This window comes from Prionailurus viverrinus, chromosome B4 (genome assembly GCF_022837055.1).
Source record: "Prionailurus viverrinus isolate Anna chromosome B4, UM_Priviv_1.0, whole genome shotgun sequence".
Taxonomy (NCBI): Eukaryota; Metazoa; Chordata; class Mammalia; order Carnivora; family Felidae; genus Prionailurus; species Prionailurus viverrinus.
The window spans coordinates 88,441,564-88,463,140 of NC_062567.1; the positions used below are offsets into that span (position 1 = coordinate 88,441,564).

The 21,577-nt window shown below is 41.0% G+C and overlaps 1 protein-coding gene across 3 annotated transcripts; it reads right to left on the minus strand.

The window, feature by feature from the left end:
- Nucleotides 1–11,940: 11,940 nt before the first annotated feature.
- Nucleotides 11,941–21,577, minus strand: LLPH (LLP homolog, long-term synaptic facilitation factor). Of its 3 annotated transcripts, none has more exons than XM_047866382.1 (3): nt 20,467–20,617; nt 17,875–18,094; nt 11,941–12,558 (listed from the first exon to the last, which is right to left on the minus strand). In XM_047866382.1, exons 2-3 carry the CDS (start codon nt 18,077–18,079, stop codon nt 12,380–12,382), a joined length of 384 nt encoding a protein of 127 aa, XP_047722338.1. In that variant the 5' UTR covers nt 18,080–18,094; nt 20,467–20,617; the 3' UTR covers nt 11,941–12,379. The 3 variants fall into 3 exon arrangements, with proteins under 3 accessions (XP_047722338.1, XP_047722340.1, XP_047722337.1); XM_047866384.1 differs by lacking the exon at nt 20,467–20,617 and adding an exon at nt 19,440–19,498; XM_047866381.1 differs by lacking the exon at nt 17,875–18,094 and having other exon boundaries at nt 12,420–12,558; nt 20,467–21,577.

The window sequence follows — 21,577 nt, forward strand, 5'->3', positions numbered from 1 at the left end:
CTCTCAAAATAAATAAATAAACATTAAAAAAATACATTTAGATAGTCTTTGAACTCTCCCTCTGTTCCCTCCTGATCTCCTTCCCCAATATTTTCATCATTCAGTATATGACTATGAGGCATACAAAGGGTTCAGACAAAGGAGTGTCAAGGAGGGGAGGTTGTTTGAGAATGGAGAACTTGGATGAGCTGGCACCATATTAAGCCTCGAGATACTCTCAGTAGAATAACTCAAGTGTCCACTGACGTTTTAATGGAAAAACAACATGTGGTATATCCATACAAGAGAATATTATTCAGCCATTAAAATGAATGCAATTCTGACACACGTCACAATACATATGAACCTTGAAAACATTATGCTAAGTGGAAGAATCCAGACACAGAAAGGGAAATATGGTATAATTCCACTTGTATGAGGTATACTTAGAATAGGCAAATTCATGGAGCCAAAATAGAACAATGGTAACCAGACACTAAAGGAAGGATGGAATGGGAAGTTATAGTTATAGGGACAAAATTTCTGTTTGAGATGGTGAAAAAGTTCTGGAAACCGACAGTGGTGATGGTTGCACATTATTGTGAATGTACTTAATGCCTCTGAATTCTGTACTTAACACTGGTTAAAATGGTAAATTTTATGTTATGTATATTTGCCATAATGAAAAATATTTTTTAAATACATAGTCATGAGAGAAGACAGTGGAAACCAACGTGCCCTGGCAGTGATAGGCCTGGAATATGCGAAGATGAGTGAGTGTTGGCAAAGCAGGTTTGCTGAAGGCAAATTTCCTCCCAGGGTCAGTCAATTAACTGTGTATAAAACAGTATGGAGTAAGGATTACTATAAGAACCTAGAAGTGCCCGACCCACCTAAAGGCAATAATTCAACTAAAAAACAAAGCAAACGCAATGCAAATATCTTTAGGGGAAGGGTACCAATTTTTCACTCTGGATATTGGACATTAATGTGATGTTGGACCTACAACAAATACTTGCTATAGGGTTTCTACTTCTAAGCACGTCTTACCAGAAACTGGAGGCAGAACTTGAGGAGTGGAGGGAGGTAAGATCTATAACAACAAAACAACCACCAGCATGTATAAAAAGCTTCCTGTGTACTAGGTAAGCACTGGAAGTGTTTTATATGTATTTTATTTAATCCACAAAATTACCTATGAGGTAGGAACTACAATTATTCCCATGTGATAGATGCAGAAACAGAGGCACAGAGGGATTAAGTCTTTCACAGGTAGATAAGTAGAAGAGCCAGCTGGCCATCTGGTTCCAGTCTAGGATCCCAGCCCTCAAGGCATAAACAAACAAACCAAAAAAAAAAAAAGAGTAGAGCCAGTGATTCTCAAACTGGAAAACTTTTTCAAGCATACAGGGTTAAAAGACACATATACTGAAACTGTAAGCAAAACAAAGTTGGCAGGGGAAGCAGGTACCGAAAGGAGATGATGAGGTCAGAAGTTCATTTAACATCCATATTTAAGTGGAAAATGAAGAAACAGAACACATTGGAGACTGAGGATAATGTTAGAGATGGGGGAAAACACCAGAAGTGTTAATGGCACCAAGGTAAAACAAAAGAGGGCTTCAAGAACTTCAACAATAGCAAATGCTACAGCGGAAGAAGAACCAAGAGTGGGCTCATACTAGTAGATCAGAGCGCAATAGCGAACAACCCCCAATGCCAGGCTTCAGAAAAGCCAAGTCTAACTCTTGCTCAAGATACAGGTCCATCACTGGTTGGCCGGGGATTCCTCTCCATGCTGACGTTCTCTGTCGAGGACCCAGGCTCATGGAGCAACCACCTCCAGAATTGCCCTTTGTCATGGGAGAGAGAACAGGAGAGTGACTGGCTAAGGGCCACTAAGATTTTGAGTGTGGGTGCATATATCACTTCCACTCATATTGCATTGGCAAAAGTCAGTCATGTGGCCACATCCAAATTAAGGAGGGCAAGGAAGTGAAATTCTACCATAAGCCTACATGAAATCAGAAATATTTGGTGAATGGCACTAATAACTACCACATTATCCCCAAGAGTAGTTTCAATAACAATATACCCCCTAACATTTACAGATTAAAAACATTTCTTGCCTATATTATCTCACAGGAGCCCCACAAATCAAGGTCTGTTTTATTATTTCCATTTTAAAGCCGAGGACACGGGCTCAAAGAAATTAAGTTACTTGCCCAAGGTCACATCCTACGAAGTGGCAGCACTGGGATTTGAACCCTAATTTCCTGACGCTTTGTCCAGTCCAGGGCTGTTTATTTGATGTCTCCAGGCAGACAGCGGGGGACAGATGCCAGATTGCAGTGGTTGAAATCAGTTGCAAGTGAAGAAATGGAAGAGTGTTCACCAAGAAGTTTAGATCTGATCTTGCAGCCATGGGAAGTTTCCTAACTGGGGAGTGACATATTTAAAGGAATGTTTTAAAAGGCTTAATTAGAGCTCGTCAAGTGTGCCTCAGACAGGCAGCCAGATGCACTACTTCTGGAAAAATTTTTAATTGTTTCAGCCTTTTGGGAAAGCGGTTTGGTGATATGGATTGGGAGTCTTATTAAGAAAAATTCATCCTCAGGGGCGCCTGGGTGGCGCAGTCGGTTAAGCGTCCGACTTCAGCCAGGTCACGATCTCGCGGTCCGTGAGTTCGAGCCCCGCGTCGGGCTCTGGGCTGATGGCTCAGAGCCTGGAGCCTGTTTCCGACTCTGTGTCTCCCTCTCTCTGCCCCTCCCCCGTTCATGCTCTGTCTCTCTCTGTCCCAAAAATAAATAAACGTTGAAAAAAAAAAAATTAAAAAAAAAAAAAAAAAAAGGAAAGAAAAGAAAAAGAAAGTTTCATTCTCTTCTAGAACTCTTCTACAAGAATATAATCAGCTAAGGATTAGTGAGACCATTAATATTACTGGGAGATATTTTGGGTGCAAAAGAAATTTTCTGAAAAAATTTAAGTGTCTAAACGTAGGCAAACAAGAAAACCTACAGTTTACCCACAAGATAGAATATGAGGGAACTTTTCAAACAACACTTCAAGAATTTTTGGTGGCATGGGAAAAATCCTCATGATATGAAGTTAAGAAAGCAGAATATAAAGTTATGTAGGGTTAAGACAATTATGAAAATATACACACCGACATATATTCTCTGTGTGCTTGGACTGTGAATGATTGTATTTCACCGAGCCTTTCCTGGGTTTTCTAATTTTCTACAACATATACATGTTACTTTCAGGTAGATGAAAAAACAATAAAAATTGTAATAGACAATAGAAGTTATGTAAATAATAAAAGTTACAAAAAGAAAATAAAATTGAGAGCCACACAAGTTGAATTACAAGAGTAGAGACAAAAAAAAAAAAAAATACAGGCTTTCAGGGGAGGCACAGGAGAAGAGGATGGTTTATTATTTTGTTCTGTTTCATCTAAAAGATGTTGCACCAACTGTGAGGCAAAGAGGCCCAGCCACCAATGGAAAAGGTTTGATTACCAACCATTGCAGAAGTGGACCTGCAGAAAAGACTGCCAGTCACACACCATAGCTTCATGTAGCAGCCCCCCTCTCTTTAGAGAAAGGAAAGGAATAGAATGAATCTTGACATTAGTCAGAAGGTTACACTTGAGCAGCTAGTTGTCACTGTGTTATGGTTTAGAAAAAGCCTGGTCTGAGAATAAAGACACTTGGACTCTGTCATGAACTCCTACTATCTTGGGAAAATCAGGAGCTCAGTTTCCTCATCTGTTGAAAAGCACAGGGCGGAAAACGGGTGATCTCTAAAATGTTTTTCAACCTTAAACCTTATGGCTATTTTAATCCATATTAATTGCATGTTAATGAAATCAACCTGTAAGTGTATCTGTGTTAAAAATGCTCAACTAGACGACCTACCGCAGCAAACTAAATTGGAGTGCTTTTCTTTGTGTTAGTATTCGAGGTGTTTTGTTAAATTAAAAGTCTTTTCACTAGCATCTAACATTTCCAAAAACGGTTCATAGAGTTAAAAGAAAACTTAGCTATTTGAGGCGCCTGAGAGGCTCAGTTGGTTAAGGCTCCAACTTCGGTCAGGTCATAATCTGACAGTTCGTGGGTTTGAGCCCCATGTCCGGCTCTGTGCTGACAGCTCGGAGCCTGAAGCCTGCTTCAGATTGTGTGTCTCCCTCTCTCTCTGCTCCTCCCCTGCTCATGCTCTCTCTCTCAAAAATGAATAAACATTTTTTAAAATTTTTTAATTAAAAAAATAAAAGAAAACTTAGTTGTCAAATTTCTCAAATATTTTCAATGGAATCTTTATTTATTTATTTTTTCGTCCAAAGGCTAAAAAGAGTCCAGTCAGAGGTGGAAGGCAGGAAACACATCTCAACACAAACACACTACAAACAACAACCCTTTGGTGTGACCCACCTTGCTTTATAGTCAGGATGAGCTTCTCCTTTTTCTTTTGGATGCAGTTGCCTTCAAGTAAGAAATTTACAGGAACATGCAAATATAAAAGGTGACTTAAATTCATTAAGTAGAGATGGGAGACCTAAAACTGATCCAAATCACCTGAATTTCTAAATAAAGAATAAATTAAGCCTTCACTTAATACAGAAATATTTTAAAGCAAAATTCAGCAAACTTCTTGAAAGGCCAGATTTAATACAGAAATATTTTAAAGCAAAATTCAGCAAACTTCTTGAAAGGCCAGATAGTATTTTAGGCTTTGCAGGCCAGAAGAGGTCTCATTCATAACTCTTAAACTCTGCCTTCATAGTACAAAACAATCCCAGGCAATCATGAATGTGTGTGTGTAGTTATGTTCCAATAAAACTTTATTTATAAAAAGAAATGGCCAGCCTGTTTGTCCCCGTTGTAGAGCCTATTTTCTATTCATGCATCCAGTTAAGGTTAAGAGATGTGGGTGAAAAGGAAGAGGAGGAAAAACATAACGGGCAGGAAGATTGAGATAAAGGGGAAGAACCAAGTGTGGAGGGAGAAAGAGGATGCAAGAAGGGGGTGATTTGAGCCTGAAGAGGAAATTAAAATAATATCCACACAGGAGAAGAGGGCAGAATAGAAATAGGGAAAAAAATGTGGGGGGGCATACAGAGGGAGAGAGAAAGACAAAGCGATGGAAAGAAACAGCACAGAAATAGGAAAATTTCTACTATAGTTACAGGGCCACAGAGAAAAACACCAGGGGTCATTTATAAACAAAGAGCACTTATAACTAAGCTCAGTAGCATTTTTTCCCCTAAAAGTTAAATAAAAACTGTTTGACTCACAGCTTTAAGCTTTTATTTAATAAAACAATTAAAAAAAAAAAGTAACACGCAAGAAAAACAGACTGAAGGAGAAAGACTAAAAGCAAAGGTATGTAAAGAAAAGGGAGGTGCAAAAGGGAACACCAAGTGGGGACACAGGTAGGGTGGTGACAGCCAGCAGGTAAGAAAAAAAAGGTCCATTTTCCCTGACCTTCGTCTCTTCTCTCTGGAATTCTAAGTGTCAAGTTAGATCTGAAACCCTCTGGTCTTGTTGGAGACTTCCTGGTAAAAACATCCACCTGGCATATGCCCTGCCGTGACGTGGTAGCCGTACCCACTCCCCAGGCCTCCAACCCATCCCACGGCCAGTGGTCTCAGCCTATCATGCACTTGTCTTTCCGGAAATCGCCCAGTGTCAAATTCCTCCCCGGCACACCGTGAACTCAGTGCGTACACCAGTCTTTAATGACAAGGGTGGAAAATCAGCCATGGGTCACCTTCCTCATCCACTGGTCACACCTTAGCGTTTCTTTCCAATCAAGAATTGTACCAAAAGGACCTCCAGACCTAGGAATCCTCTGGCATTTTAGTTCTAATGACTAAAGTCTACCTTTCAGGTCTAACGTCAAACCTCATAACCTGAGATGTGAGTGTGAGAAGAGAATGAAGCCTTCATACCTACTGGGCAGAATTACATTTAAACCATCTCGATTAAGTGGGGATCTCCCACTCTCGGCCCCCTTCCATTTCTTCCTCTAGCATGCTCTCTCCTCCAGAGACAATTCAACAGCCTGTTTTCAAGCCATACTTGGCTTTAAATAACACTCACATTCAGGAAGTTCTTCTTTACATTTAACCCAAATCCCTTCTGCTACAGTTAAAACCCGTTTCGTCAGTGGAGATTTGGAACAGCTGGTTCCCATTCTCTTTATGGCAACTCTTCTTAAAGATTCATAGGCTTACACAGGACGTCCCTACCAACTTCACCTACGGCATACAGCTTCCTTTTCTCTAGCATTTTCCTAGAATATTTTCCTAAGCAGTTACTAATAATTGCCTAGTCTGTAGAGAGCTGACTCGTTGAGCAAATTTCTACAAAGAAAGACAATAGCGCCTATCTGATTACTCAAGGGATTACCTGAATTATTAAATACCTCTGCTTTTGTGAAGACACTGTTAGGTTGAAGTCTGGGACAGAACAAAGACTAAAAGTAGGGCAGAATGCTTACGTCTGAGTAGGGAAGCATGTGGAATGACCAATCTTTGGCCAACTGCCTACCGCTCTGCTTAAGAGTATCACTGCTTCAAGGCACTTCAGAATTTTGACAGATAGCACCCAACGTTGGTCTCTCACTTAAATTTGTAACTCTGCCCCCACCCCTGCCATCACATATCTCAAACTGTTTCTTCTCTAAAGCATTAAAAAAAAAAAAAAAGAAAAAAGAAAAAAGAAAAGAAAACCTGGAGCAATACAAAAGATCTTCAGCTGACTCTTAGGAGCAAACAACATATGTTCTTGAACATCTGTGCTTTTCCCAAGCTATTTTTTTCCATTATTGTCAAGAGAAAAGAAGTTTAGTGGAATGTTTCTCCACAGAGGCACAAGTCTATAATACTCCCTGTTGATTACATATAAAAGACACAAAATATTAGTTTATTAAAAGCAGCTTCGACCATTGCTGTACAAAGCAGTTCTCCGATGGAACAGATTTATGAAGTAACAGCTGAAAGGTATGCAGATCACAGATACATGACAAATGTACTTTATTACACGGATCAGAAATACCATATGTACTAGCAGTTACTGTACAATGATACACAACACCCAAGTTAAACTATGTAAAGGTTTTGCTGATATTGAAAACTATAAAGACACAATGTGAGAGTGAGAGAGTGTTTCATAAGATAGCATAATGCCAAGACAAGTCATTGCTTTAGGAAATTAAATCCACTCTGCATATTGTAAACTTAATGTATTAGAAAACTGTCCCATTCTTTAAATTACAATGCGAAGAACTGTACCCCATTCATTGTTAAAAGCAGATGTTTGTAACCTTCTTCCATACTTTAAAGTGGAACTTACTGGAATAAATACCAGACTTAACATACATTAACAAATTTAAGATTTTGGATTTTGTTAGTTCCACCAAAAAGGATACTTAAGTCTGTAATTGTGCAGCACCAAAAGACTATCAAGGGTGAGATAAGCATACCACATTTCAGACGGGGCAACTTCCCACAAGGCATTTCTTAGCTAAAATGATGATAGCAGCTTTCAACCCAATTTCTAAGTACAGTGTTTGAATCCATTCTGCTGTGTTCCAACCAAGTGCCTGTCTACCCCTAGCGTGTCAGAATAGTACTCCCAAGGCTGCCTGTTCCAACTTCCAACACTTTGGTCAGAAGGTTCTTCCTTGGATTGACTCAAAGTCCGTCTCTCTGAAGCGTCCCATCAGAGGCATTCATTCTACAGCCTGGGGCAGCCTTGCTCGCAACTGATTAGGTGCCTAACTGTGAGCAAATACACTGGCCTCTTCCAAGCTGTTCCCTCATCTGAAAACTGGGGTAAGAGTAGTGATCCCACAGCATCGTTTTAAGGATTAAATAATATAGGTAAAGCACTTAACTCGGCATTCCCTAAACGTGGGTTGTTATCATGACTATTATTCTGCCAAAAGAGTCGTATGTGATACCACATTTTTCTCCTGCTCTAAAAATAGGTGAAGACCTCTGGCATTCAACGCTATCAAATTTAAGGTTTTGGGTAGGTAGGCACAAATCTCGCCCTGGCTCCCCTACTGCCTGAGGGCCCTGGGAGCAGCAGAGGGGCCTTTGACCTGACATGAGTGCTTAACAGCTCTCCATCCACCTCCCTCCACACCCAACATTTCCTTGTAATATTCGTACATGTCTGCTACCATGCATGGCATTTGCGGGGGAAAAAGAATTCCACCTTGTGGCTAGCATGAATTTCAACTGCTCTGCCAGGTGGCATCAGAAGTTAGTCACTTAGCTAGTAAGCTTAGTCAACAGCCCAACATCTGCTTCTCAATTGCAGTATTTATAAATTTGGGAATTCCTTAATGTCTTTGGATTCCTCCCATTTACTTTGTGGCTAGTGTTCACTGATCTAAACTACACACCCCTAACCCTCAAGGTCACAAATAATCCATCTCAGATATTTAAACCAAGGCACTTATAGCCAGTTATTTTTCATTCTCCACCTCTCAAAACTCATATCCCAGATACGTAAATCTAAATTTTGAAAACACCCAAATTCCCTCATAAGCAAATATATTCTGCTGCATATTTATTCTCGGCAGTATGTGGACTAGTGGAGGAAAAAACTGTACCTACAATGAATGTGACACTAGAAAAGACAAAAGCAAAAAAAAGATGTGCTGAAAACCACTACTTGAGCCTGCCTTTGAGCTTCAGCTACAGTTCACTTGACTGCCCTGAGAGCCTTGGTACCACAGACTGTGGGCCACACCTTTAGAACTAGGTCAGCCCATTCCACAGAAGCACTACCTAGAGAATTCCAGTCTGGGTTAGGCTGAGATTTGAGAAGGGGTCTATAAACCCTGAGCCTGCAAAATGGACTGAACCCAACATAGGTATTGCTAGGAGGATTAACTGAGTTAATACTTTGACTGGAGAGTTTAGGATTAAATCATTTCGCCCAAGGTCTATTTGACAAATAACAAATAGATGAAAACAACTTTGATTATCCTTATTTTAATTTCTTAGAAAACAAAAATAAAAGAGGCACCTGGGTGGTTCAGTTGGTTGGGCGTCTGACTTCAGCTCAGGTCATGATCTCATGGTTTATGAGTTCGAGCCCCACGTCGGGCTGTGCCGACAGCTCGGAGCCGGGAGCCTGCTTCGGATTCTGTGCCTCCCTCTTGCTCTGCCTCTTCACTGCTTGCACTCTGTCTCTCTGTCTCTCTGTCTCTCTCTCTCTCTCTCTCAAAAATAATTAAAACATTTTTAAACATTTAAAAAAACCAATAAAAATAAAATGTTACATTCAGTTCCTACTGTGACTTAGCCCACGCTAATTCCAAAACTGACTTGATGTTTACCTTGAGCTCCATCTGGTGGTTTTACAGCAATTCTCTGGAAAACACGAGTTAAATAAATGACAGATTCTAAAAAAGATTAGCTCATCATCTAAAAGATTAAGGGACTGTGCTATACTTAGTTGATGCCCTTTATGAATAAAGCAAGAAGTGACTGTACTCCTAAACTCTTTTTGGAACCTCGGTCTAAATTTCCCGCCACACTTTAGAGGTGGGAACAATCTTGCTGGAGGTGCACCTCAGGATGCCTTAGAAGCCCCAGCCACACCTGAGTGCCAAACCCTTTCTAACAGCCACCTTTCACCGGTGGTGTTTTGGTTTCTTATCGTTAACTTTTAAGCTAAATTCTGAAGAGACAAATTTCATTGACCGGACAAACTGAAGTGAACATCCTGACATCGAGAGGCCCTGGATGAGAGCTCTAAGCTCCTACCACTGGAGTCAAATTAGAACTCATCAGCCGCAGAAAACATGAACATATCCCTGACATTGGCCTCTGACCTCAATTTAAAGAAAACCCAGCTCTAAAATACTTGACCATGGTGTTAAATTTTATATAAGCACTAAGCGTGCAACATCAGTGATGCAGTCAATTGCTATGATGGAATGAAAGGTAAACAACTTGGGGCACCTGGCTGGCTCAGTCGCTGGAGTACACGACTCTTGATCTTGGTGCTGTAAACTCAAGCCCCAAGTTGGGTATAGAGATTACTTACAAAAAAAAAAAAAAAAAAAAAAGGTAAATAGCTAGTGTATTTAGGCTGATATTGTCAGCGGCTTAATTGGAAAACATTAGCAACTTTTTATTTCAAGGATAAACATTTATGTATTTACTTTTTCCTCGTAAACTATTTGTTGTTCCTAACTATACCAAAAGGCAAAAAGGAGGAGGAGATTTGAATCTTTAAAATTTAATGACAGGAAAATCTTAAGGTGGTTTTATATACTAGACTTTTCTCAATTTACTCAGTGATTAGTTAATGGATAATTAACTGAAAGGTTAATGGATAATATTTAAATACTTAAAATACATTTTCTCAAAAGAAGCTAATAGAAAATAGTTGGAAAATAAAGTGTGCTCTTGGTTTTGGGGGTAGATTCCCGCAGTTCATTGCTTACTTGCAACACCCAGTGCTCATCCCAACATCATAGATTTCACTTTTAACTTGGTTTTCCTCGGAAGCTAACAGCCTCTTTGGAGTAGAGGCTCATAAACTTCCTAAGTCTCCCTCCCCGTGTCCCCAGCACCTGGAAAAGTTCCCAGCACATAGTAGGCACTCAATAAATATTTGTTGTTCCAGTGAACATGTAAGGATGGTCAAGAGGACTACTGTAAAATTCCAGAGGGAATACAAAGTTTAAATTGCTTAACTAGGGGCACCTGGGTGGCTCAGTCAGTTAAGCGTCTGACTTTGGCTCAGGTCATATCTCACGATTCATGGGTTTGAGCCCCGAACTGAGCTCTGTGGTGACAGCTCAGAGCCTACAGCCTGCTTTGGATTCTGTTGTCTCCCTCTCCCTCTGCCCCTCCCCTGCTTGCACTCTGTCTCTCTCTCAAAAAATATATATAAACATTAAAAACAGTAAAAAATATATATAAACATTAAAAACAGTAATTAAAAAATGGCATCAATTGTCAGAGCAACCATCAATATAATGCAGTTTTTTTTTTAACTCAATATAGGGGCACCTGGGTGGCTCAGGTCACGATCTCACAGTTCCGTGGGTTCAAGCCTTCCATCGGGCTCTGTGCTGACAGCTCGGAGCCTGGAGCCTGGAGCCTGCTTCGGATTCTGTCTTCCTCTCCCTCTGCCCCTCCCCTACTTGTATTCTGTCTCTCTCAAAAATAAACATCAAAAAAAAAAAATAAACTGCTTAACTAAAAGTAAACTTAAAGGAAGAGTAAAATTAGTAAACTGTAGCAAAACAGACTTCACAAAAATGATTTCATTTACCAGGATTTCCAAGAGTAGAGCCTTCAGAACAATAGTTTGAAAGAGTCAAAGTTAAATAGGTCTCTTTGTTAGATCTCTGCTAGACCATACTAAGCTAAACACTGTTTGTGAATGTCCAGGTATGTGGTAGTTCCCAAACTGATGTGACTATGAAATATATTTTTCACCACACATGAAGAAAAACTGATTTTTTAAAAAAATGTTTTAATGTATATTTATTTTTGAGAGGGAGAAACGGAGTATGAGTGGGGGAGGGGCAGAGAGAGAGGGGAGACACAGCCTCTGAAACAGGCTCCAGGCTCTGAGCTGTCAGCACAGAGTCCAACGCAGGGCTCGAACTCAAAAACCATGAGATCATGACCTGAGCCGAAGTCGGACACTTAACCGGCTGAGCCACCCAGGTACCCCCAGAAAAACTGATTCTAAGAAACACAGTGTGAGGAATGTTGTGTTATATTACGCTACATAATATAAAAACTGACATTAACTAGTTCCCAGGTTGTTCTATCTCCTAAAAAGATGGAGGCTATTAATTTGTAGATGTTAATATTCTACCTAAAAACTTAAGATTTTTTAACAATTTAATTGCAGATGGTCTTCTCTCCTACTAGAAAACCTTAAGGACACATGAAAGAAAAGCACTTCAAGATCTAGACAAAATATCTTTTATTCTGAATTAAACAAAATCAAAACTCTAAACAAGTAGTGCTTATAAGATCCACTGACATATTTTTAGTTGTGTAAGTTTTCTTTAAACCTGAATTAGCTGAAATGTGTCAGTATAATATCTTCTTTTATCTTTATGGAGACCAAACAATTACAACCACAGTAACACTTAATAGAAATTTGAAGTCTGAGAACCCCTGCACATTGGACAGCATCCAATTAAAATACCAGTGTCGCTTTCATTTATCAAAGAAAATATTTTATCAAGCTCCCAAAACAAATTTGAGGAGTTAAGTTGGGTTTGAAGAGAAAGGCCAAGTTAAATCTGGAAACACAGTTTTCATTTGGTGAAAGCTGAAATCCACGTATACATTCTAATCGAAGACCTGTCCCATGTAGGATTTTTCAAATTTTTAAAGAGTCTACCAGGCCAAACCCTTTGCTGCCTTTACTGCTTTTGCTTTGCTTTTCCCCTTCCCTTTTTCTCGCTTTGCCTTCAGCCTTTTCCTTTGTCTCTGGTTCATCCATATGGGGTATTGTCCATGCTGGTCTAGAAGACTCTTTTTGTTTCTCTTAATATCAGTCTCCATCTTCATGTCATCTGAATAAAAAACGAAAACTATTAATGCTCATGAATAAAGAAACAATCTTGTGAAAAAGCATGTTAATGCAATGAGAACATCAGAACTGAAAGTGGTCTGAGACTACAAAAGAAAAAAAAAATCCCTTTTTCTATGGAATGCTCTTTGACTAACACTGAAAACTCCACACAGCGCATTCAATGGACTCAGACATGCTCTCATGGGTTCCTACAACCATGAAAGACATAAAAAGTATTTGTGAGGAACTAGACATGTCTTCTATTTAGTCACTAAGAGACTTTCTGAAGAATGCTGTCATGACTGTCCTTTGCATTAGTAAAAGTTAAACAGCAGTCATTTAGGATGTATGGGTTTGAGTTACTGCAAGAAGGGTAAGTATATGGCTGGGAGCAGAAGTGGGTTACAAGAACATTTCTCAGATTAAGTGCTTTCTTGAGCTAACTAGGACAGTTGAGCCTATTAAGTGTACCCACACTTTTAATGGACAGGCCTTAGAATTAGAAGTAAATGAACTATAGGGGCGCCTGGGTGGCGCAGTCGGTTAAGCGTCCGACTTCAGCCAGGTCACGATCTCGCGGTCCGGGAGTTCGAGCCCCGAGTCAGGCTCTGGGCTGATGGCTCAGAGCCTGGAGCCTGTTTCCGATTCTGTGTCTCCCTCTCTCTCTGCCCCTCCCCCATTCATGCTCTGTCTCTCTCTGTCCCAAAAATAAATAAACATTGAAAAAAAAAAATTAAAAAAGAAGTAAATGAACTATGAAGAATGGCTGGCCACTTCTAATGAAGTGTACTCAGAAGAGTCGGAGTAGTAAGCAACAAGCTTGTGACGGGCAGATGACAAAGGAAAATCAGGATGGGGGCACCTGCCTGGCTCAGTCTGTAGAGCATGCAACTCTCAATCTCAGGCTCGTGTGAGTTCAAGCCCCACGTTGGGTGTAGAGGTTACTTAAAGAAAGAAAGGAAAAAAAAAAGAAAAGAAAAACTTGGATATAAGGTTGCCTGGCTGGCTCAGTTGGTAATGCACACAATTCTTGACCTTGGGGTCCTGAGTTTGAGCCCCATGTTGGGGGTAGAGTTTACTTAAAAAAAAAAAAAAAAAAGTGTATTGAAAAAAAAAAAGAAAAATGAAAGAAAGAAAAGCCTGGATGTACACTGGGGCTGACACTCTTATCCAGGTAACACCCAGAGACCAGCAATCTCCCTGACAGGGAGCTCAGTGCAACCATGCTGTGGTACATCTATCACCAACCTTATCTACTGTGAAGGACAGGCCCAGAATGTCCTCCCATGGGAACTTACCAGGGTATACAAGGTCGTGCATGATCACTACCACCTGACACTGTATTAATTTGTTTATCTGGTTTACTTTCAGTCTCCTCTAATACAATGTAAATCCCATCCGGATAGAAGCAATTTCTGATATTCATCATTATTTCCTCAGTACCTAGAATAGTGCCTTCTGTATACTAGCCATTCAATAACTAGTTTTTGAATGATTGTTGTAGGTGCCCTTCTAGGTTCTGGGGATATGGTGGTCCAAATACACTCCTTGCTGTCATGGAGTTTACAATATTCTGTTGAAGGGAGAATAACAAAGCAAACCGCAGCCTGCATTAAGTGGCTTTTTTAAGAGAAGCACCAGAACCGCACTAAGACCCAGCAGGCTCTGATGAGCACACGGAAAGACAATGAGATGTTTTAATGATGTGAATGACAATAATTTGCCTTATTTATTCTAAAAAGATCATACTGGGGCGCCTGAGTGGCTCAGTCGGTTGAGCGTCTGACTTTGGCTCAGGTCATGATCTCGTGGTTTGTGAGTTCAAGCCCCGTGTCGGGCTCTGCGCTGATGGCTCAGAGCCTGGAGCTTGCTTCAGATTCTGTGTCTCCCTCTCTCTCCGGCCTTCCCCCACTTGCACTCTGTGTGTGTGCCTCTCTCTCCATCTCAAAAAAAATAAACATTTAATAAATCAATCAATCAATCATACTGTTTGATATGTCAAAAATGAATCAAAAGGGAGTGTCTGGGTGGCTCAGTCAGTTGAGCATCTGGCTCTTGATACTGGCTCAGATCCTGATCCCAGGGTCCTGGGATCCAGTGCCACATCGGTATCCACAATGAACGTGGATCCTCCCTAAGATTCTCTCTCTCCCTCTGCCTGTCCTCCCTTGCATGTGCTCTCCTCTCTCAAATTGGAAAGAAAAAAAAAAAAATCAAAAGGGAGCAAATGCTGAAGAAAGAAGTAAAACAGGCTACCATCTTGGTTCAGGCAAGAAACAATAGTCATTTTAAAGTGATAACATGAAAGGAGGAGGAAAATGGATAGATTCCTGCTGTATTTTGGAGATATTCAAAGATGCGCTAATGTTTTAGAGGTGAGAAATAAAGGAAAAAGGGATCAAGGTGACTACTAGGTTTGTGGCTTAAGTTGAAGGAAACAAAGTAAGGGGAAACACAAACCTGAGGGCAGAGATGAGCAACCACACTGCAACCAGGCAGATTACTAAATGGAAAGACTCCCCCACTCTCAGTTCTATCCCCATTTAGTTCCTGAAATATTCCAAGGAGGGTAGCTGGACACTGCTGCAGGCAGATGAGAGGATCCCTCTCTAAGAATGATGCGAGAAAAGACCTAGGTTCTGACATACATCCTCCACAACAGAACCTTCTAGGTTCAACCCAATCATACTCCAAGTCTAACAGTTGATAAGTCCTCCCCCACACCTTGTCCCCACCTCCCCTGCCAGCGTCCATTCATCATTTTAGTGCTTTACTTTTAAATATAAACAACCATTCATTACTAGGCTTTGGAGAAAGCCTTCATTGTGAAAGAGAAAGACGAAAAATAAAGGAATGCAGGGGGTGGAGGGAAAAAAGAATTCAAGAACATAGACAAGGCAGAGTAGATCAAAAATTTTCAAACTATAATGAAAATCCTCAATGAGATTAGAGAATATATATCCATTAAGAACCTCAGGCTGTAACAAAGAGTAAAAGAGAAAAAAGAACTCAGAAATTAAAAATATAATAGCAAAACTAAACAACTCAAAATAAGAAATAAACAATAAAGTTATGAAAGTATAAGAGAAAAATAGAAAACAGGAGAGAAAACTACAGAATACATTAAACAGACTCAAAAGCAAACACTCAAAAGCAAATAGGCATCTACCATCCAAAACATATAAGGAACACTTACAATTCAACAAAAGGACAATCCAATTTGAAAGCTTCCTGACTCTTGATTTCAGCTCAGGTCATGATCTCAGGGTCATGAGACATCAGCCCCAGCATGAAGCCTGCTTAAGATTCTCCTCCCTCTCCCTCTGTCCCTCACCGGCTTGCCGGTATGAACATAAAAATGAGCAAAGGACTTGAAAAGATCCTTCTGCAAAGATGATATGCAAATGGCCAACAAGCATATGAAAACATGTTCAACAGCATTAAATGACTGAAGAAATGCAAATCCAAACCACAATGCGACACCACTTCACACCCAGTAGGATGAGGCAATTCTAAAAAGAGAAGGAAAAAGGGGAAAATGGCTGCCTGATACAGAAAACAGTAAACAGAATTATCAACCGACCCAGCCAATTCCATCCATAAGTACAAATCCAAAAGAAATGAAAACATGTATTCAAACAAAAATGTGTACACGAACGTTCACAGCAGCACTATTCACAATGGCCAGAAGGTGAAAGAAAGCAACCCAAAATGCCCATCAACCAACGAATGGATAAACAATGTGTGGTATGTACATAAAACGGTGTATTCTTCAGCCTTGAAAAGGAAGTACTGATACATGCTACAACATGGATGGACCTCAAAAACATTAAGCTCAGTGAAAGAAGTCAGACACAAAAGGTCATATGTTACAGGATTTCAATTATATGAAATATCCAGAAGAGGTAATCCATAGATACAGAAAACACATCAGTGGTTGCCAGAGACTCAGTGAAGGGAGGAAGAGGGAGACTGTTTTATGCGTATAAAGTTTCCTTTTACGGTGATGAAAATGTTTTGGAAAAAGAGGTGATGTTGGACAACATCACCAACGTACTAAATGATACTGAATTCCACACTTTAAGGTAGTTAATTTTATGTTATGTGAATTGTACCTTAAAGACAAAAAAAGAGCAAATGGGCAGAGGCAGTACATACGAGGAAAAAGAGACAGCAAGTGTTAGGAAGTTTCAAGGAGAGCTGAAATAAAACAGCAGATTGAGAGAAACGGGAGATCGAGGGAAGGATTTTTCTTTGTTTCCTAGAACATATTTATGCTGTTGGAGTGACCCGGTGAAGAAGACAGACTGATAAGCAGGATGCAGGCGTATAGCCCTTGAGAATGCAGAGGATTCAGAACACAAGCGGAGATACGGGCCTTTGAGAGAGTAATATTAATTAGCAAGAGGGAAAACTTCTAGGACTGGAAGGCTGAGGATCACTGCTCTCTTCCTTGACCACTGGACACCACATAAATACACTTCTATTTTAAGAGCCTGAGTATTATGAGTGCTTATTTCAGTTTGCTGCCAAACTGTTATATGAGGATGTGAAAACCAAGGAGTCCTTTTGTGTGCTGAAGCTAGTAATATACACAGCCTCTAACTTTAGACTGTGATTAAGACAGGTACCTAGAATCTGTCGAAATCAAATACAGGAAACTTTGATTTGTTTTAGGAAAATAATAAAACGGCATATAACGATTCTTTGAATGGGAACTAGATCTTACAAAGGATAAAATGGAAAACGATCTGCTATCTTGCCTAGTCCCTGACTGAATGATACACTCTTCCAACAAGGATGGGTCTACGTTGTTCGTCAACTCCTGTTATGCTGTATTTCTGACACACTTAGGCTATTGTATAAGCCTAAATACCCTGAATAATCCAAAACATGCCTATTCACATGAAGTGCCTTTAAAATAGTTTAGCATAGAATCTCTAGCAGCACTATAAGCCTTCAAAGAATCAAATGGGCATGGCAGGAGGTTTGTAGGGAAGCATGTGCAGGAAAGAGTGGAGGACAGTCAAAAAGGGAAAAAGAGGCACAAGAGGAAACTGATAGAATTATTATTAATTTTTTTGTTTATTTATTTTGAGAGAGAGAGCGGAGGAGGGGCAGAGAGAGAGAAACAGAGAAATACAGAGAGACAGAGAGACAATCCCAAGCAGGCTCTGCCATGTCAGTGCAGAGCCCGATGCAGGGCTCGAACTCACAAACCGTAAGATCATGACCTGAGCCGAAGTCAGACGCTTAACCTAGTGAGCCACCCATAGCATCCCTATTATTATTTTTTAAACAAAGCACTTAAACTCACCTTTTTCATCTTGTACCACACATTCAGTTTTCTCTGGACAATGTTTAGGTACCACCACAGTTGCTATCTCTTGAACATCTTTCATTAAAACATCACTATCTATTTTAAGAATACTTTTAAGTCTGCTGAGTTCCTTTGGGGCATTCTTTTTTCTCTTTTCGGCACGCATCTTCCTTTTCCACTTACTCCGTAAGCTTTTAGCCATATTTTACCTGGAAAGCTGACAGAAATACATACACAAAAGCAAAAATTTATACTTTTAAAAAAAGAAGGGCAAATCCTTGGAAAACCAGGTCAAAAGGTATCTCTACAAAACATGAACAAACGAAAGGTAACACACTTCACTCTGTTCATGATTTATGATAGCATAATGCACAAATTATGGGAGAATCAACATTGCATATACAGCCATTAAATAACAAGAGCACCAAATCAAACTCCCTGTGGTCACTGGCAAACTGTAAGTCAAGCCAATTCTGAAAGCTCCTGGAGTTTCCATACAAGATGCAGAAACTGAATTTCCCCCAAAATGCAAAGAGCATCATCACCTTACATTTATGCAACAACTTACAAATTACAAAATGTTTTTATAGGTATCTTTTAACTTGACCGCCTCTGAGCTTATAGGACACCTTACCCCAGTCTTCCTCATTATGCTCCCCTCAATTCAATCTACCTAATTTTTTTTTTAACTGTTTATTTATTTTTGAGAGAGAGTAAGCATGTGCATGGGAGGAGCAGAGACAGGGAGACAGAGGATCCCTAATAGGCTCTGTGCTGACAGCAGAGAGCCTGATGCGGGGCTCAAACCCACAAACCGTGACATCGTGACAGGAGCCAAAGGTGGATGCTTAACCAACTGACTGAGCCACCCAAGTGCCCTTCAATTTAGCTATTTTAAACTTGTCCATATCCACTCTTGCTGTTCATCTGTTAGCCCCAGCCCTAAATCCTCCAAAAGGCAGTTAGTGTGACCTTTTAAAAACTTAGAGCTTTCAGGGGCACCTGGGTGGCGCAGTCGGTTAAGCGTCCGACTTCAGCCAGGTCACGATCTCGCGGTCTGGGAGTTCGAGCCCCGCGTCAGGCTCTGGGCTGATGGCTCAGAGCCTGGAGCCTGTTTCCGATTCTGTGTCTCCCTCTCTCTCTGCCCCTCCCCCGTTCATGCTCTGTCTCTCTCTGTCCCAAAAATAAATAAACGTTGAAAAAAAAAAATTTAAAAAAAAAATAAAAAAAAAAAAAAAAAAAAAAAAACTTAGAGCTTTCCATAGTCTTTCATGGAATTCTTTAATGATATCCCACCTCATATTCAAGATCTACAAGACTATTTGTGACTTTCAACTCTATTTCATCTCAGGCTCCAAGCTCCACCCCATCCCCAAGTACCAATTACATCAGAGAAAAAGCTCAATCAGTGACAACCCAGGCACAGTATGGGGAGGTGAGAGGGAATGGGAAGGAAGGAATTCTAGGTATTATAAAGGGTTTGGAGGAAGGCTTTTGAGAGTGATTTATAACACAATCTTGATTGCACTGATGGATGTTTGTATACATATATCAAAACTTACACTGGGATGCCTGGGTGGCTCAGTCAGTTGAGCATCGACTCTTGATTTCGGCTCAGGTAATGACCTCATGGTTGGTGAGTTCCAGTCCCCCTCAGCCTCCATGGGCTCTGGGCTAACAGCGAAAACTTGCTTGGGATTCTGTCTCCCTCTCTCTCTGTCTTCCCCCTGCTCTCTCTTTCCCTCTCTCAAATAAACAGCCATTAAAAAAAAAAAAAACTTATATTACACACTATAAACATGTGCAACTTAACAGATTATACATCAATCAAGCAGTTAAATAAAACGTTAAGACATGATTTTGAAAAAAAAAAAAAAAGAAAGAAAGAAAAAAAATTTTCAAAGTCCAAACTATCTCCACTTTAGCACCTTTACAATTTGCTGCTTCCATGCCTGGGAATGACCTTCCCAAAGCTTGCTCCTTCACTTAAGTACCACAGAAAGGGTTTCTCTGACGACCTCCCCCCTCCCCACCCCGCCTCGTAAGCTTCCCTCCTACTCTCCACCACACCATCCTTTTCTTTCCTTTTAAATACGTATTACATTCTGAAATTTAGTTTATTTTCTGTCATCCCGGGGGACTTCGGGGACCCCGGAGGCAGGCGCTAACTAAATGGGTCTCGTTCACCGGTGGATCCCCCAACGCACGGCGCATTTGTTGAATGGATAACTAACAGTTAACAGTTTGGGGACCACAACCAGCAACCACAAACTCACGGTCCCCCTGCCTACAACAATCCAAGCCTGCGAGGGGCAAGAACAGAGGAGTTGCAGTAAACAACTTTGAAGGCCCAGGTTAACCCGAGCGAGACTACCGACAAAGGAGGGCTCCACCTCGCACAGAGCACGGGGAAGCCCGAGGGCCACCACCAACACCACAGGAGACTCTCGTTCCTGACGGAGGGCTGCGTCTCGGGCCGGGCTCAACCTTGCCCAGAGAGGGACCGGGCTTGAGATGAGATTCTCTACGGGCGGCAGGTTAGATTCCCAAGTCCCAGGCCCCACTGGACCGGGAAAGCAGAGAACTCACCAGGAAAGTCAGAAACTCGCAGATGGCACGCAGACCACGCTGACCGGAAGCCTCCACACTTCCGCCTTCCTGCCGGTGCCCTCCACGCACTCCCAGGAGCCCCGGACGGGCGCGCTGCATGCCGGGAGCCAAGTTGCCCCCGGAAGGCCTCGAGGGGCGGGGCCTTCTGGAGTCTGGCGCTGACGCACTTCCTCCCTCTGATGGGAGTGCGGTTTTAGGAGCTTGGCTCCTCCCCCGTGGGTTCCCAAGAGGGATTTGGACATTGCGGAAAATCCGGACGGCTGTTGGGGCGCCAGCTAGACCAGTTTCCCGATCGTGACCGGGGTATCTCCGACACGCTGACACAAACAGTGATCCTGGCCAGGTGACCCTGCCTGCCCAGTAGTGAGCCCAGAGTCTCCCTTTACATCTCAGGTCCCACATCACCATTCACACGATACTCTTGGATTTCCTTAGACTGAATCGTTCCAGACACGTGTTCTTCTAGAAGGGAAACTGAAATCTTTATTTGCAGCCCTTACGTTTTCCCATCACGGGTGATGATCTCACGTATGTACACATTTGTCAAAACTTACCTATTGTACACGTTAAATGCGCGATTTATTGTAGGTCCATTATTCCTCAACTTTTTTTTAACCAAAAACCCTCTCCCATCCCAAAGACAAATTCAAAAGGTAAAATGATCATACTGATTCAGTTCAACCAATTTTTACCTGGCTAACAATAATTTAATGTAAACCAGACATAAGTCTTAGGTGATGGTCACAAACACCAGTTTATTATTATTATTATTTTATTATTATTATTATTTTACATATGCTACTAATAGCATAGGCTTTGGAACCAGACATGTCTTGTGTTGCATTTTTGGTTCCAACACTTCCTTGTGAGTAATAAAAGTAAGTATCTCAGAGCCTGGAATGCCTTATCCATAGACTCCAGCTAATACATACAACCCAGTTGATGTTGTAGGTGATACAGAGCTCAACAAATGGTAGCTTTTATAATTTTTTTTACATAATCTCAAACATGCACAGTACCGTTTCTTTTTTCTTTATTTATTCTGAGAGCGAGTGAGTGAGAGGGGCGGAGAGGGAGGAGAATCCCAAGC